The sequence below is a fragment of the Calliphora vicina genome, chromosome 5, assembly GCF_958450345.1.
Source record: "Calliphora vicina chromosome 5, idCalVici1.1, whole genome shotgun sequence".
NCBI lineage: Eukaryota > Metazoa > Arthropoda > Insecta > Diptera > Calliphoridae > Calliphora > Calliphora vicina.
In genome coordinates this window covers 41,588,765-41,604,053 of record NC_088784.1, presented here as the reverse complement: position 1 = coordinate 41,604,053, position 15,289 = coordinate 41,588,765, and the positions used below count along the sequence as shown (strand labels likewise).

The 15,289-nt window shown below is 29.0% G+C and overlaps 1 protein-coding gene across 3 annotated transcripts in view; it reads left to right on the top strand.

Annotated features, from left to right (window-relative positions):
- Window positions 1-2,299: 2,299 nt before the first annotated feature.
- sns (sticks and stones) overlaps window positions 2,300-15,289 on the top strand; it is a 376,839-nt gene continuing 363,849 nt past the window's right edge. The window contains exon 1 of one of the 3 annotated variants that reach the window (XM_065510854.1): window positions 2,300-2,769. In XM_065510854.1, the coding sequence (XP_065366926.1) occupies window positions 2,460-2,769 (310 nt within the window). In that variant the 5' untranslated portion in view covers window positions 2,300-2,459. The remainder of the gene's footprint in view (window positions 2,770-15,289) is intronic. The other 2 variants (XM_065510852.1, XM_065510853.1) reach the window with 2 other exon arrangements.

Sequence of the window (15,289 nt, the reverse complement as noted above, 5' to 3'; positions counted from 1 at the left end):
TCCACTTTTTCAGACTGTCAAGTGTTTCGGATGGTTAGCGGACGCTTGTAGTTATTGTGTGTGTGTTTTCTATTCTGGTACAGTGTGCTGTCACTGTATGGTGAGTGTCTTGGCAGGAGAGTGAATTTACTCTTGCATGTTGTGTGGTGTTTTAGCTGTTGCGCTGCAGTTTTGAGTTTGCCTATGCGGAAACTGCCGTTAGTTCGGTTTTAGCTCTGAAACGGTATTGACGGTCTTTAAGCTAAACTACGCGCATACTTTTTTTATTTCATTCAATTTTGCTAAACAAAAAAATACAAGTGTAGGAAAATAGCATCACATCAATAACAACAACATGCTTATTGTTCAACTGTCACCTATTTTCAACGAGAATATTCATTAAATTATCCTTAACTCGACTCAAAATAACAAAAAAAAAAAAAGAAACCTCGACAAAAAAAGTGTAGGAAAATTTAATAACATCTAAAGAAAAACAAGTGTTGTTTTTTCGGGTTTCATTTCGAAAATATTTTAAAGAAACAGAAAAATATATGATGATTCTGTTAAAATTTAAGAAAATTTATGAAGTGCGTTAATGTGTGTGTATGAAAGTAAAAAAAAATTTGCAAAATTGCATAAAAATATAGAAAAAAATGTATGGAAAATTAAAATAATTTCAAAGTGTTCGTGTTTATCAATTTACGTATTACGTTTACAAAACGCTATTCAGAGCTTTCAACAATTTAACGGTCGCGTATAAGTGATATTTATGCAAAATAAAATTAAAAATAACTTGCAGCATGATTAAAGTGTCATTAGGAGTATCTTTTCCCCATGGTGAACTTTAAAAAATGCGTATTTTAAGTAAAAAGAAAAAAGTATTGTGTGTGAATATCAAACCAAAGCAACATTTTAAACTGAACGAGGGAAATAAAAGTTTTCCCTGTGAAAGATAAAAACAAAAACTAAAATAATATAAATTAAGTGAGTAACACAAGTGTTTCTACAGCATCGAATCGTATCACGTTTATGGGTCTTAATTAGCAGCACACAGATAGTTTCAGCTGATGTAAGCATTAAATCAAAAAGGATCCTAACGCCTTCATAAAACCTTAACAGACAAACAAACTATACTAGTGCGTGTGTAAAAAGAAGGAGGGAAGAGAACACACAAGAAACAAATTGAAATAAATCCATATAGAAAAGGAAAACAAATCCTATTCTGGTCACCAACCAGCCAGTCAATACACCAAAGCATCCCAGCTAGAATCTATGTTTAACTGACTGCCTGACTGTATAACACCCACCCATATGTTCAGCTTCATTCATGCTCTTATATAAACATCTTCTTTAGCACATCACAACCCAGTGTGCAGTGTATGTGTGATGCGTAACTGCGTGTGTGTGAATGAGAGTGTGTGAGTATTTATAGAATACCAGCAGACGGACCCCCACATGAGTCGATGAGATTTTTTGTTGTTGCTTTGTGTTGATTTGTAATGTGCACAAGTATTGGTATTATTACAATTTGATATTATTATGCGTTTGTTGCCAAGGATACACCAAAAATAAAAGCAAAAGAGATGAAGATGAGTAACAAATTGAAATGTTTATAAAAAGGCGTTTTTTATGGCCCTAAAACAATAACAACCAGAGCCACAATCACAGCCAACTCATAAAACAAGGAAATTCACTAAACGTATGAAAATTTCAACATAACTGAACTTGGTTGGTCGGCCGGTCGGTCAATGGCCCCTTTTTATCATTGACAACTATAACTACAACTCCAACTACTTACTACTATTACAACTACATACTTTTACTACTATTAAACACAAACACCAACTAACTGCCCCTTGGCACCTCCTCGGCTTTCTCTGTGACTCAGTTTTCCATCACTCAATGCTCGTTCAGCAACAGTAAACGGCACAGAAGAAGCAAAAACAACAAAAAAAGGAATTCTTAATAAAATGTCAGAAATGCCAACAGCATCGACATTTCAATTTTAAATGTGTGTGTATGAGTGCGCTATTTTTATTTTCGCCCAAAATCACAGGAAGCAAACAAAAAACACAAAAATAAAGGACTAAAGATAACTAACGAAAAGTTTGCTGGCAAAAAAAAAACAAACACAGATATTACAACTTCATCACAAAAGGACAGCAACATCAGTAACTAGAGCAACAATTAAACAAAACAACAACAACAAGTAATAATGTTTTCATCAACACAAATCATTTTGAGTCGCTCGTAGCGCTTAAAAATAAAACCCCCTAAAAAAAATAATTTTGTTTATCAAAAATAAAAAAACAAAACAAAAAGAATTTAATTAAAACAACAACCCCACTTTACAACTCTACTACTCGACTCTATAACAGATTTTCAACAACCAAAACAATTATACTTTGACCAAATTATATACCAAAAAAAATAATAAAAACAAATTTAAAAACAAAAATATTTAAATTTATTAAAAGAAAATGCAAAAAATAACCCTACAATCATTGAACTCCTCTGCTGTGGTGGCTGGTGATGTCTTTAGCAAAATGAAATTAAAAGATCCTTTGGAAACGCCTTTCAAGTTACAAAAAACGGATGTTGCTGTTGTAGCTGCTGCTTCTGCCCCCAGCAATATATGTCAACATTGTCATCGTCTTTATCAGGAAAAACATTATCAGCAACATAACGAACATCATCATCAGCATCGTCAACATCACCAGCATCATCATCATCATCGCTATCGCCAGTCAGCAGTACATTGGATTAAAAATCTTCATTTCGTCTGGTTTGGTAAGTGCAACAACCAACACTTGTAAATGCATCATTTTCAGTATTTTTCTTTTTTTCTTTTCCTTTCGTACTCTTTTATCATTCTGTTGTATGTATTTATGTATGACTGTCTGTTGTTTTATTGTATCATGTGCATTAAAATAATTATTTTTGCATAATTTTTTTTATTTCATTTTACTTGGCTCCATTTTTTTTAAGTCTTTTAACTCCAGCTTTCTTTTATTCTTAACGTTTTGTAAACAACAATTATTTTTATAGGCGGCAAAAAAAAGAAAGAAATTAAAACAATGAAAGAGAGGGAACATTTAAAAAGGTTAAAAGTTGCATTACGTATCATTATTTGTTTTAAAAATTGCTATTATTTGTTTTTGATAAAGATTCTCTCATTGTATTGTTTGATTTGAATGCTTACATGGAGCTAGGTAAGGTGTACACCTTACCTTAAGCATTACCTAATGTATACTAAAATACTAAATACTAAAATAAAATAGTATGAAATGTCAATTCTTCTAGCGTTTTTAATAAATGGTAAAGGTGGTGGGAGTGTAGTCGTTATTATTACTCTGATTTGAATAGGTTTGAGTTGAGTTACTCGATGAGTTCATTCCAATACAAAGCTTTGAAAGGTTGAAATTCCTCATAAATATAATTAAAGGAACAACCTTAAGCTATAATGTTGTAAATTATGGATACTTTTGACTACTCAATACTTTTTTTTGGGTACTCAATACTTTAACGATTTTTTTAATTCAAAAACTAAAAGAAACGTTCAGATATTTTTTACATATATTGTAAGAGGAAATAGATAAAAAATAGGTTTTGTTTATTATAAACATGAATTGTCATGTAAAATTAGACAGTTTATTTAAAATTTATTAAATTAAGATTTGTGTATGATTTTTTTTTAAATTTATTTTGCTGCCTTTTAGTCTTAATAAGACTTTTGTTTTCAATTCTTTTAATGAAATTTTAGTCACAGCTTAATTTAACTGTTGAATAAAATATTATTATTTAGTAAAAGTACAAATAAAAATATTAATAAAATTTAATAAGAATATGTAACTAGATCCAAAACGTCGAGTTGTAAACAACCATAAACCACGAAAAATCGTGAACAATTTTTTTTTATTGTTCAAATACATGTGCAAAGTATAATAAAAATTATTTATACTACATATTCGTTTCGAGTTTTCGAATCTACAAGCATACTTGTTTTATGTATGATAATATTACATTTTGAATCTTTATTAAAGTGTAGAAAAGGTATATTTTCAGTTCTTACCAGACTCCTTCTATTGATTAGAACCTGACAAGTTATAGAAAATACCCTTTCACTTGGAACATATGCTACTACTGGCTAATACTTCTTGGCTATTTTGGCAAGTCACGATTTACATTTCCCCTTCCTTCCACCACTGCAATGGATCCCTCTTTCTATCTAACACTTTTTTATGACTAAAATTATTTAGCCTTCTGATCGAAATCGGTCCAAATTGAATTGACATTATTATTTTTTACTGGCAAAGGATTTTCTAAAGTTGGTACTCGTATATTAAACAATGACGGTATTTTAGACTTTAAGTTATTATTGGAATCAGTAAATCCTTTGGACTTGAATCGTGGATCTAGGTAGGTGGAAATTGCTAAGACATCGTTATATTCTAACCTAAAGAATCGTCGATTTAAATTAGAAATATATTTATCTAATAATGCGGATATAACGTCCGTATTGTTTTCAAACTTTTTCTTATTTAAAAACGTTAAAACACCACATATTAATACTATAATTTTCGAAATAGTGTTAATTTTTTCGGCACTAATTTTTGTAGTTATTTTCTTTGAATGTCTGAAAAAGATTACAAATTTCATTTCAAATTTCCCACTCTTCAAAAGGCAAAAGTTCAATTGGCTTATGTAGTATTGCTACCGTTGTTTCCAAATCCTCTTGATTTCCCACAATTCTCAAAATCATATATTGAGAGCCGAATTCGATCTCTTTGGAGTTGAGTTAATTAATTTTAGCTTTGGCTCTCCCATTTGGTCTTGCATTTCCTTGAGTTTATTAGAAGCTTTAGTACTTCGCTGAAAAAATTCAACAGCTACTTTGCATTTACTAATCAGTCGGTTAATTTTGCTCATCTTTTAAACATCTATACTAAATGAGTATGAGCAAAAAATCGAAAACTAATCCATTCAGAAAATGTTTTTTTTTTCAATTTTCAAAATTTTTAGAGCCTCTAAACTTTTCGGCTATAAAATAAAACCCTGAAAGTATTGAGTATTAACAAGTTGGTATTGGTCATAAAAACAGTCGGTATTGAGTACTTTTCATCTAATGTCGATACTTTTCATCTAATGACGATCTTCGTACAGCTTTAAGAGTGGGAAAAATTACTAAACATGTAACTCTAATTAAAATATTAAACTTCATAGATGAAAATGCTTGCTGTATACTAAATTTTTACTCTGACTTATACGTGAAAGTAAAGACCATCTTAGTAACTCTGAATACTCAGCTTTTCTTCATCGGGACTTTGAAATGGACTTTTAAATTTCAAAGGTTTTAAAATGTTATTGTATACAAAATATTTAATCAAACATATATGTTTTCCCCATGATTCAAAGAAAGAATGATATTGAAATAAAAATTGAACAAAATAACAATTGAAGACCTAAAAAGCTGCGGCATTATATTCATTTTTCAATACTTCATAGGAACATTTCTACTGTAGAGTATAATTTGAATGAGTTGCTTACTAGGATTGGGAACTTACTATGATAATAAATTGACCATTATAAAATCGCATGTTTCATGTATAGACATACCCAGCAAAGCGCTGGAAAATGACGGGCAGATCGTTGCCATCCTGCAGGCATACGCAATGTCAGCAATTCGTCCTTGGGTTGAATCGGAATTTACCCGATATTGGGGTAACTTTATCCTGGATCAGGCATGCCAAATGATTAATTATTCTGTCCAAACGAATATTCCAAAATTGTTATCGCTAGGACATTGTGTTCTCAGTAGTTTTATAGCACCTCCAAACGCTTTAGAAGCGCTAATAATGCTGTAAACTATTTTATAATGAGATCCTTTAAAAAAAATTGTAATAGGTATCAAAATTTTGTCTCTGATTTAATTGCTTCCAGCTTATTTTATTGAAGTTTCGATAGATATTAACTAGTCACAACCTTGCCTAAAGAGGACATTAAAGATTAAATTGTAAATTCTGAAAAATACTCTTAAACGCGGACTGTTGCATGATGAAGTTTAGAGCTGCTCCAAAAATCCTATTATCATCGAGTAAATCACGAAAACTAAACATGTACTTAGTTGAATAATATTACTTATAAAGTGATTCAATAAGTTTTATGATTAATGATTCTTCACTTGATCAGCATATTCAATTTATTTTAATTTGTAGCATAGTTTTATTAAAACAGACATTAAGAAAATTTATTATATATGTATACAACTTCACAATTAAAGCCATGTTAATGTTTTTATCAGATAATTATTTTTAAGTGAAACATAATTGCTAATTAGTATGTATGTAATTCAATGCATTGTTTCTAAACAGTTAAAGTTAAGATAGCAATGATTTACAATATCAATGATAAATGCAATTCTAACATATTCCAAACACTCAATAGTGTGCACTTAGTTCGATGTTGAATGAATTTAATCATTCATTCATTCGCTCTCTCATTTATTCATTTATTTTACATACGAATATACAGGGATACATAACTAGATATGCATGGATGTATCTACAACTACTTACCTACGACTAGTTGATGCACAAATTGTGCACGATGATGTGTAACTACTCTGGCACTAAACAAATTGTTTTATGTCTATGTTTGTTATAACTATGAATTCTATTTACCTATACACACACACACACATTCATACTTACAGCAACATTCATTCATTCAGTCATTTATTTATTCGCATTCATGCAACATCCATCCAACTATCGTATACACCTGTTCACATGTTTATAATTGTGTAAGTGCTGTATGTATCCATGTGTTATTTAAAAAAACTACGTTTCCAGTTGTAAAATTGCACATTTGCTAAATGCACTTTTGATATTTTACAGGTCAGTGTACTCATAGTTAGAAAAAAAATAAGTTTAATCAAACACAAAAACAAAATTAAATAAAGTACATTTTGTTAAATTAATTATTGCGAAAAAAGCGAACAAATATAAATGAAAATCAACAAGATTTAGAGAAATCGTGGGAATGGGCAACAACAAACAAAGATGCACTTTTACGTTTTATTTTCAATTTCAAACACATGTGTTAAAAATGATGATTACTTAGGAAGCAATAACAACAAAAAAAAACAATGAGAATAGAGCAAATTACAGAATTCTTTGAAAAAAAAAATAATTAAATTAAAAGTAAAGTATTTAGGAAAATTGTGACACAGTTCTCAAACCACTTAAAAACATACATATGTAAAGAGATAAAACAACTGGTTCGATCACCCAATTTGATTTCTTCTTCATTGATTCATTTCGAACATTCCTCTGAAAAATTACCATTATTTAGGTTCGAATAACTTTGGAAGGCATTATCAAATTTTCACTCTATAGGTATACATTTGTATACCTATAGAGTGGAATAGATTTTGCAAAAATAAGAGTATCTGAAAAATAATTTAGTCTGTATGTTCCATTCAGAAGATACTATATTTTAACCCTCCGACGGTTGATTCATCCGTTGCCCTTATACGAAAGCCCACAGGGACCTTTAGGGAATTTTATATGAAAACGCATTTTTTAAACATTTTTTTTGCTTTGATTTATTATTATTTACTAATTATATATATATAATGAATGTTAGAAAAAAATTTTCTTTTATATATAACATTATTAATTTTTTATGAGTTTTATATGAAAAAAGCCTAAAAAACTATTGTTGAAATTTCAGTACACGATCCCAGCGGACCTTTCTCAATAGAAACTAAACTATTGGTCGGATCGCTTTGATTTTTTTTAAACGATTCTAGATAAAATTTCCTTGATGGTCCATGGGTATACTTGCCATGGACCATCAAGGAGTAATTTCAGTTTGAAAATGAAAAGGTCTCACCCGCCGGAGAGTATAATAATAAGTTCTTTCGAAACATTGTTGTTCTAAATATCGAGCGAAATAAGGGTATATCGTACGTGACATAAAACGGAAGTAATTTTGAGATACATATAGAAATATGCGAATATTTGCGAATAGTGAGAGAAGTAATTTTTTCTTTCAATTTTTTACACTAAACCAAATATTTTTCTTCTACAATCCATCATATTTAAATGAAAACAATTTTTGGATGATTTTATAATTAATCAAATTTAATATCGTACGTGACATACCGTATGCGACATTTTTTTCCCTTATAGTAAAACAATATATATTCTGTACATATATGTATGTATTCAAAAACTATAAAATTAATAACATAATATATATTCGGTTTCAAAAAACAACGTTTTAAGTAATAGCAAACAAATAATCAGAGTCAAATTCATTTTATACTACATGCTAATTGGAAGCTTAGACTAAAACCTACTAATTAAATTGAAAAATTAAATATAGGCAGTTTAAACTATTTATTTTTGAACTTAAAATGTTGTAATATGTAATTTTAGTGTTGTCTCCTATTCAAATCATCTTGAAAAAAAGTTCTCATTCTCGTGGAATTGTCCATATGTTCCTGAAACAAGGACCTTCAAATTGGGAAAATGTTCTTTAACTTTGTGTTGGTAGTAATAGTGATTGTTTTATGATCAAATGTATATATTTTTGTCCATTCCCTTTTCTCTCTATAAATTAAAAATTAAATCTGTTATTAAATACGTAACTGAGTTAAGTCTCAATGATCAAGCCTGGGGGGCTATTATGTAACTTCTTTCGAAAAGAAATTTGTTCGAATTTGTATGCTTTATTCATTTGCCCAATTCACAATTGATGTCTTAGTGTTGTAGAGTTTGTATGTCATAAATATTTTTCAAACTATTTTTTTGAAACAAAAACAAAACATTAATAAAAAAATACGACATACAACGATACAACGCTATGACACCAATTGTAAATTGGGCAATTGTATTTCGAAGGTGTTTCGATTCGAATCGAATTATATAATAACCCCCCTGGTAACAAGTGTTCGTATGTCCCTGTTTTTTTATACAATAGGTTAATGGTAGCTCGTCAAAGGGTCGACATGTTATCAGTAGTACTGAAAATATTAACCAATAATTTAATGACACCCACACGCTTTTTCATAGATCTTTAAAGAGTCTGTGGCAAAAATCAGCAGATTGTTAAAAGTACTCAGATTTCGTTTATTTCACTAATCATCATCTTTACCATGTAAAAAAAACTTTATATTTTTAAAGGAAGATATTTTATTTACTATAATAGTGAATAAATTAATGATTTAAATATCATCAGTTTTCCACTAAAGCAATTGGATTATTTAAAAAACTTTATATATTTTGTTCTTTATTAATTGAAAATTGGAGTTTAGTAAAAGCAAATTCTTATCAGTTTTTTAAATACTGTCTGTCATTTATTTGATTGATTTGCACGCCATTCAATATTTGAACTCTTCTCATACAATTGTATGGTTTTTTCCTGGATGCAACTCACAAATTTATGTCCACTCTTTGTAAAGATATAGTTTGCTTTGCAAGTTGAAAACAGGTGTAATTCCAGCTTTGAGTTCAGTGTCAAGGAATTTTATTAATAAGGTCCTGCGCAGTGTTTATAAAAAAATGGAATTGAGTATAAATATGTTACTAACCCCCATTAACACGAAGCCTGGTTATGCCTTAACTAATAGTTATAAAGTCGGTTAAAATTATTTTTGTATGAAAACTGTCAGTACAACTATTAGTTAACACATAACCAGCCTTCGCGTTACTGGGGGTAAGTATATAATACTTCTAAAAAAATGTAAATCAATTTTTTAATTAAATATTTGATATTTTTGAAATTTATTATCACCTCGAATTTCTGATATGTAACATAAAATGTTACAAGTCCCAAAAAAGGACCTATAAGATGCAAACGCACTTCTTCTTAGCCTTGATTATTTGTCATTATAAATCATACCAATTATGTAAGTATAAAGCTCCATTATCAGCTTTCAAAAATATTTCAATCATGGATTTTAGATTGTTGTGTGTCTCTCCTGTAATATTTCTGTAAAGGACTTTGTACACTAAGCTAACGAAATGATTAATAAAATAAAATGTTAAGAACAAAACACACTAATGAAGTCAAATTTATTGAAAGAAGGTATGTACATCAAATTCAATATAACGTTTGGTAAAATCATCACTAAGTTTATAATGAATCATTATTAAGATTTAGCTTAACTTGTAGAATTATGCGGAATTCAATTTTTAATTGCTTCATTATATGCAATTTATTATGAAAAAGTTTTTCGGTAAACTCATCGTCCTCTACTATTTAGAATCATTGTAGTTCTTAATCTAAAGAGGTTTGTGTTGTAAATCAGAAGTTTAGGTTTCAACTCAGACCTCATTCTTGTACAATGAATATAAAAAATGCACAAAGACATGAGATTTATTAAAAAATCGAGATTTCGAAGAAAAACCGGTTTTTCGGTTAACCGGTTTATAAACACTAGGCCTGCGTAAAAAATACTTGAAATTGTTTTCAAATTCTCAAGTTTAAAACTAAAAGTGTTCCAGAGCTTGAATTTGTGACACTATGACGATGAAACTACCTATCCGATTTACTTGAAATTTGGCATTCGAATTGTGTTTTTTTCCAAATAAATTGCAGCATTCAAATTGTATTCGCATACATTAATATAAAACAGGGATGAAACTGTTTTCGGTACACAGCATAAGCTTGTCAAAACTGAAATTAGAAATGCAGATTACTGATATTTATTACAAAAATTCAAATTTAACAAGCGGGAGAATACATTAGTAAAACTAAATATGCGCGACGACCAATGAGTATTCTAATAACTGAACGTTACACATTTAGTTTTTCATTTGCAGGATAGTCCAAGTGTTAATTAAAGATTTGGAGTGAATTTTCTATAAATACTCTTTAAAATTGTTAAGAGAATAACATGTTTTACAGAATTGAAATAAAATTATTAACTAATCTTAAATGTAAAACGCAACTCCAATAAGAAAATATGCACAATGTTGTTTCTTGAAACTGTGACAGTTATCGGAAATAGTTCCACCACAAAAATTATAACTGACAGTTTGTATTTCAATTCTCCAAAGATTTGTATTAGTCTAGAAGTATCATCTTTGAAAAACTGCCACATGGTAACACGACTGTAAAATTTTCCCTGATAAATTTAATTTCTTATAAACTACTTAATGTGTAATCTTATTTAGCATAACCAATTTCAACGACTTATTTATGGACTTCTGTTTCTCTTTGAAACATTTTACGTGAATTTAAATTGTTTGGAAGTAAAGTAAGTACATGAAGTTGTACATTTAATGATCAATTTGTCATACAATTTTATGTTTGTTTCTGCCAACGTATTTAAATTTATATCTTGTCTTCCTGCTGCAAATACACAATTGACTCGATAAATTTATTGCTCCAAAAGGCGCCATTTAAAAGCATCATCGAACGAACTATCACACCTTGTTGCCAGAGTTTATTAGCGATTATTTTTTATTTTAAATTTAAAACGCTCTACAACCAGAACTAGTGTTAGTAATCGTCTTCATAGACTTGACAAACTCATAAATATTTTAGTATTACGAAATTGTAATAAAAATGGTTATTTGTACTTCCAGGAGTACAATTGTGTTGTTCTACAAGGAGTAGCAGTGTTGTGTTGTTCTTCCCAATGAGTCATAAAATTTTGTGTTCCAGGCCAATATTTCGATAGAATTCAGTGGAGTGCTTTGACGACTTTCAATTTGTTTTCAACTTGTGCTCGCTCGTGAATGCTCGAGAGTGTCATCATTTTATAGTTTACGATGTCACTTAAAAAAGAAAATCTAGACAATAAACAGATATTTCTGCTATCACTGCTGTTGTTGCGTGGTTATTGTTTAGGGAAATAAAACGGCCTACAAATTATTCAATTTAATAAAGATAAGCCTGGCCACAGCAACTGGGCGAGGGCAAAATATACATACAATTCGTACACACATATTTCGAGTGTAACATTTTGTGGCAAATACACGTAAACAAACAGCTTTGAGTATATTTTAAGGGGCGTAATTTAACATGACAACATTACTGCTAGATTTTTCGTTTTATTTTTTGATTTGGTTCGATATTTAGTTTGTTTTTTTTTTATTTATTTTTATGATTTTGTATTGGAAATGCTTACAACATTGAATGACAAGTTGTTTTTTTTGTAGTTTAGTTTGTAGACAAACAACAATAACAAAAATGTTAATGATTATAAAATCCGAGAAGAGAGCAGAAAATAATGATAAGGCATTGTTTGATATCCGCTATTTGTAAATAATAATGTTACTTTGATTGGTTTTTGTTGGTCAATACTCCTGTTGCAAGCAACACCAGTAATTACCATCTATCATGATCGTAGTCGTCGTCGTCATCATCATCATCACCATTATCATTGATTGTGCGAGTTTTTTGTTGTTGTTAGAACTTTGTTTTTATTTTTTGTAACAAGTCATTTGATTCAACAGGGAACCGAGAACAGGTTTTTTGTTTTTGTTTATGTTTTTGTTTTATTAGTTACGTGATATTACCAACATTGTGGCTCTTAAAAGAAAACACATACTTGCCACAAATTTGTGGTGGTAGCGCCAGTATTTTTTTTTGTTTGTTTTTTTTGATAAACGAAACGAAAATGGTAAGAACGAATTGAAGTGTATGCCAACAAAGTCTCTTGTGTATTTATTTCTATGTCAGGTTGTGTAATATCATGGCCCAATATACCTACTTAATTAACGGAAGTGTACAATATCCATCAATACGAGAGAGTACGAGAATAGTACCATAAACTGGCTAAAAGCGTAAAGAACATAAATACGTAATCAAGCACACAAATACATAAACGTATTTCTAATAAATTTCAAACCTGATTATGACAAAAACAATAACAACAATAAAAACAGTCTTGTGAGGTGACCACCATCTGCACACACAATTTAATACAATGTATTAATTTCTTTACATATTTACTTTTTGTGGTCCATATAATTTAATATTTTATTTTAGACTTTATTCCTTAATTGACAATCAAGTGAAGAAAATTGAATTACATGTAATTCAACAGTAATTGCCAACATTCGTATCCTGAATATATGTGCGTTGGTATAGTCCTTTATAGGACTTTTAAGGTGCTCTTAAGGCGTTAAATTTGTCTCCGTTTTCTGAAAATCCAATGCTGTCGTTTAGATGTTTTTCGATTTATGGGCAATTCCATGTCATCGTATGTGACATTTGTACGCCTATAGTTCCACTCTAGATTTTGCAAAAATAAGAGCGTCTGAAAAATAATTTGGTCTTTATGTTCCATTCAAAGGGTACTATATTTTAAATAGATAAAAAGTACTTTCGAAACATTGTTGTCCAAAATATCGAGTGAAGTAATGGTATATCGTACGTGACATAAAACAGAAGTAATTTTCAGGTACATGTAGAAATATGCGAAAATTTGCGAATCGTGACAGAACTAATTTTTTCTTTCAATTTCTTACACTAAACCAAATATTTTTCTTCTACAATCCATCATATTTAAATGAAAACAATATTTGGATGATTTTATAATAAATCAAATTAAATATCGTAAGTGACATACCGACCGTGACAGATTTTTCTTTATAGTTCAATAACTAAAAGTTGTTACTAGTTAGTAACAATTGTTACTGGAAAAGCGTTCATTAACTCAAAAAACTTGCAAGTAGAGAAAAAATCAAGAACGTATAAATTTTAGAGAGTGTTCTCTCGTTGCAAACTATTACAAGTTCTATTTTGAACTCGTAATAGTTAGCAGCTTATATTTCATATGTTTTGTGTTACTGTTTAATTATTTAAAATTTTATTTTTGTGGTGAAAAAAAGTGAAAAAAAGAATTTTCAATAAAATTGAAGAAAATGTGAGTATTTATACATTTTAAAAGGAATAAAATAAGAAAATTTTGTGTATAAAACAATTGTTACTGGAAAAGCGTTCATTTACTTTTTATTATTTTTGAGAATTTAAGAGGGTAATTTTGTAAATTTTGTTTTTATTCTCTCGTTGCAAGTATTTACTGGGAAAGTAAATGAACAGACCTAGTAAAACAATATACATATATTCTGTAAACATATTTATACAAAAACTAAAAAATAAATAGAAAATATATATTCGGTTTCAATAAAGGTATTTATAGACGGCAATACTGAGTATTAACACTTTTCAAATTTCAAATATTATTAAAATCATTCGGTATTTAAAAAAATCGTTTCGAAAAAACATTTATTGTTGATTCATATTTTTCTGTAAATTTAATTTTTATTTTATATTTTCTTGACATTTTTGTTTGCCTTATTTGTTTTTATAAATACATACCCGATACATACGAAAATAAAAAGTTTTTGAATTGTTTTAAACAAATTTTCAACACCGACCGACCGTAAATCAAAAAAATCATTTGCATTTTTTGAAAATCTAATACAAATTTTGTTTAGACGATGAAATTGTATTATGATACTTGAATTTTTGACAAATATTAATACTCAGTATTGTCGTCTATAAATACATTAAACAATTTTATAATAGCAAAAAAGCAATCAGAGTGAAATTCATTTCACTCATAGATGTTTATAAATTATTAATTCATACCAAACAAAAAATCATATAATTTAATGCATATCTATCTGAAATATCATATTTCACATTTTTAAAAAAGTTTTTTGTATTAAACAAAGATATTAAAATTAAAAAAATCATTCGACCGAGATTTCGAGTTAGATGTTGTGTCTGTTGAAATCGACCTTCCGAAGCCCCCAACGATTCAAACATCAATATCTCCGGAATTCTTCCGGCTCGGTGCTATTTAAAATCGGTCTACAAATGGCTGAGATACCAGGACAACCTCAATTTTTGCCCTATATCTGGATTACTAAGTCATTAATATAGACAATATGGATATCTAATGATAGATATTTCAAAGACCTTTGCAACGACGTATATAAGACCATAGTAAGTTGGACCTACAATGGGTCAAAATCGGAAAAAATATTTTTTAACCCAAAATTTTTTTTAAAAAAAATTTTTTTTTTTAAATTTAAAAAATTAAAAAAAAAAATTAAAAAAGCAATTCAAAATTTTTTTTTCCCTAAATATAAAAAAATAAAATTTGTTTACCTAAAAATATTTTTAAAAATTTTTATTTTGAAGTATAATTTGGTGAAGGCTAAATAAGATTCGACACAGCTCTCTTATTAGTTTTAAAATAATTTCGCATGAATTTTTATCAATTCTAAACTAGTATAGATTAGATTTATATGGGTTATTAAAGCAAGTACAATATTGT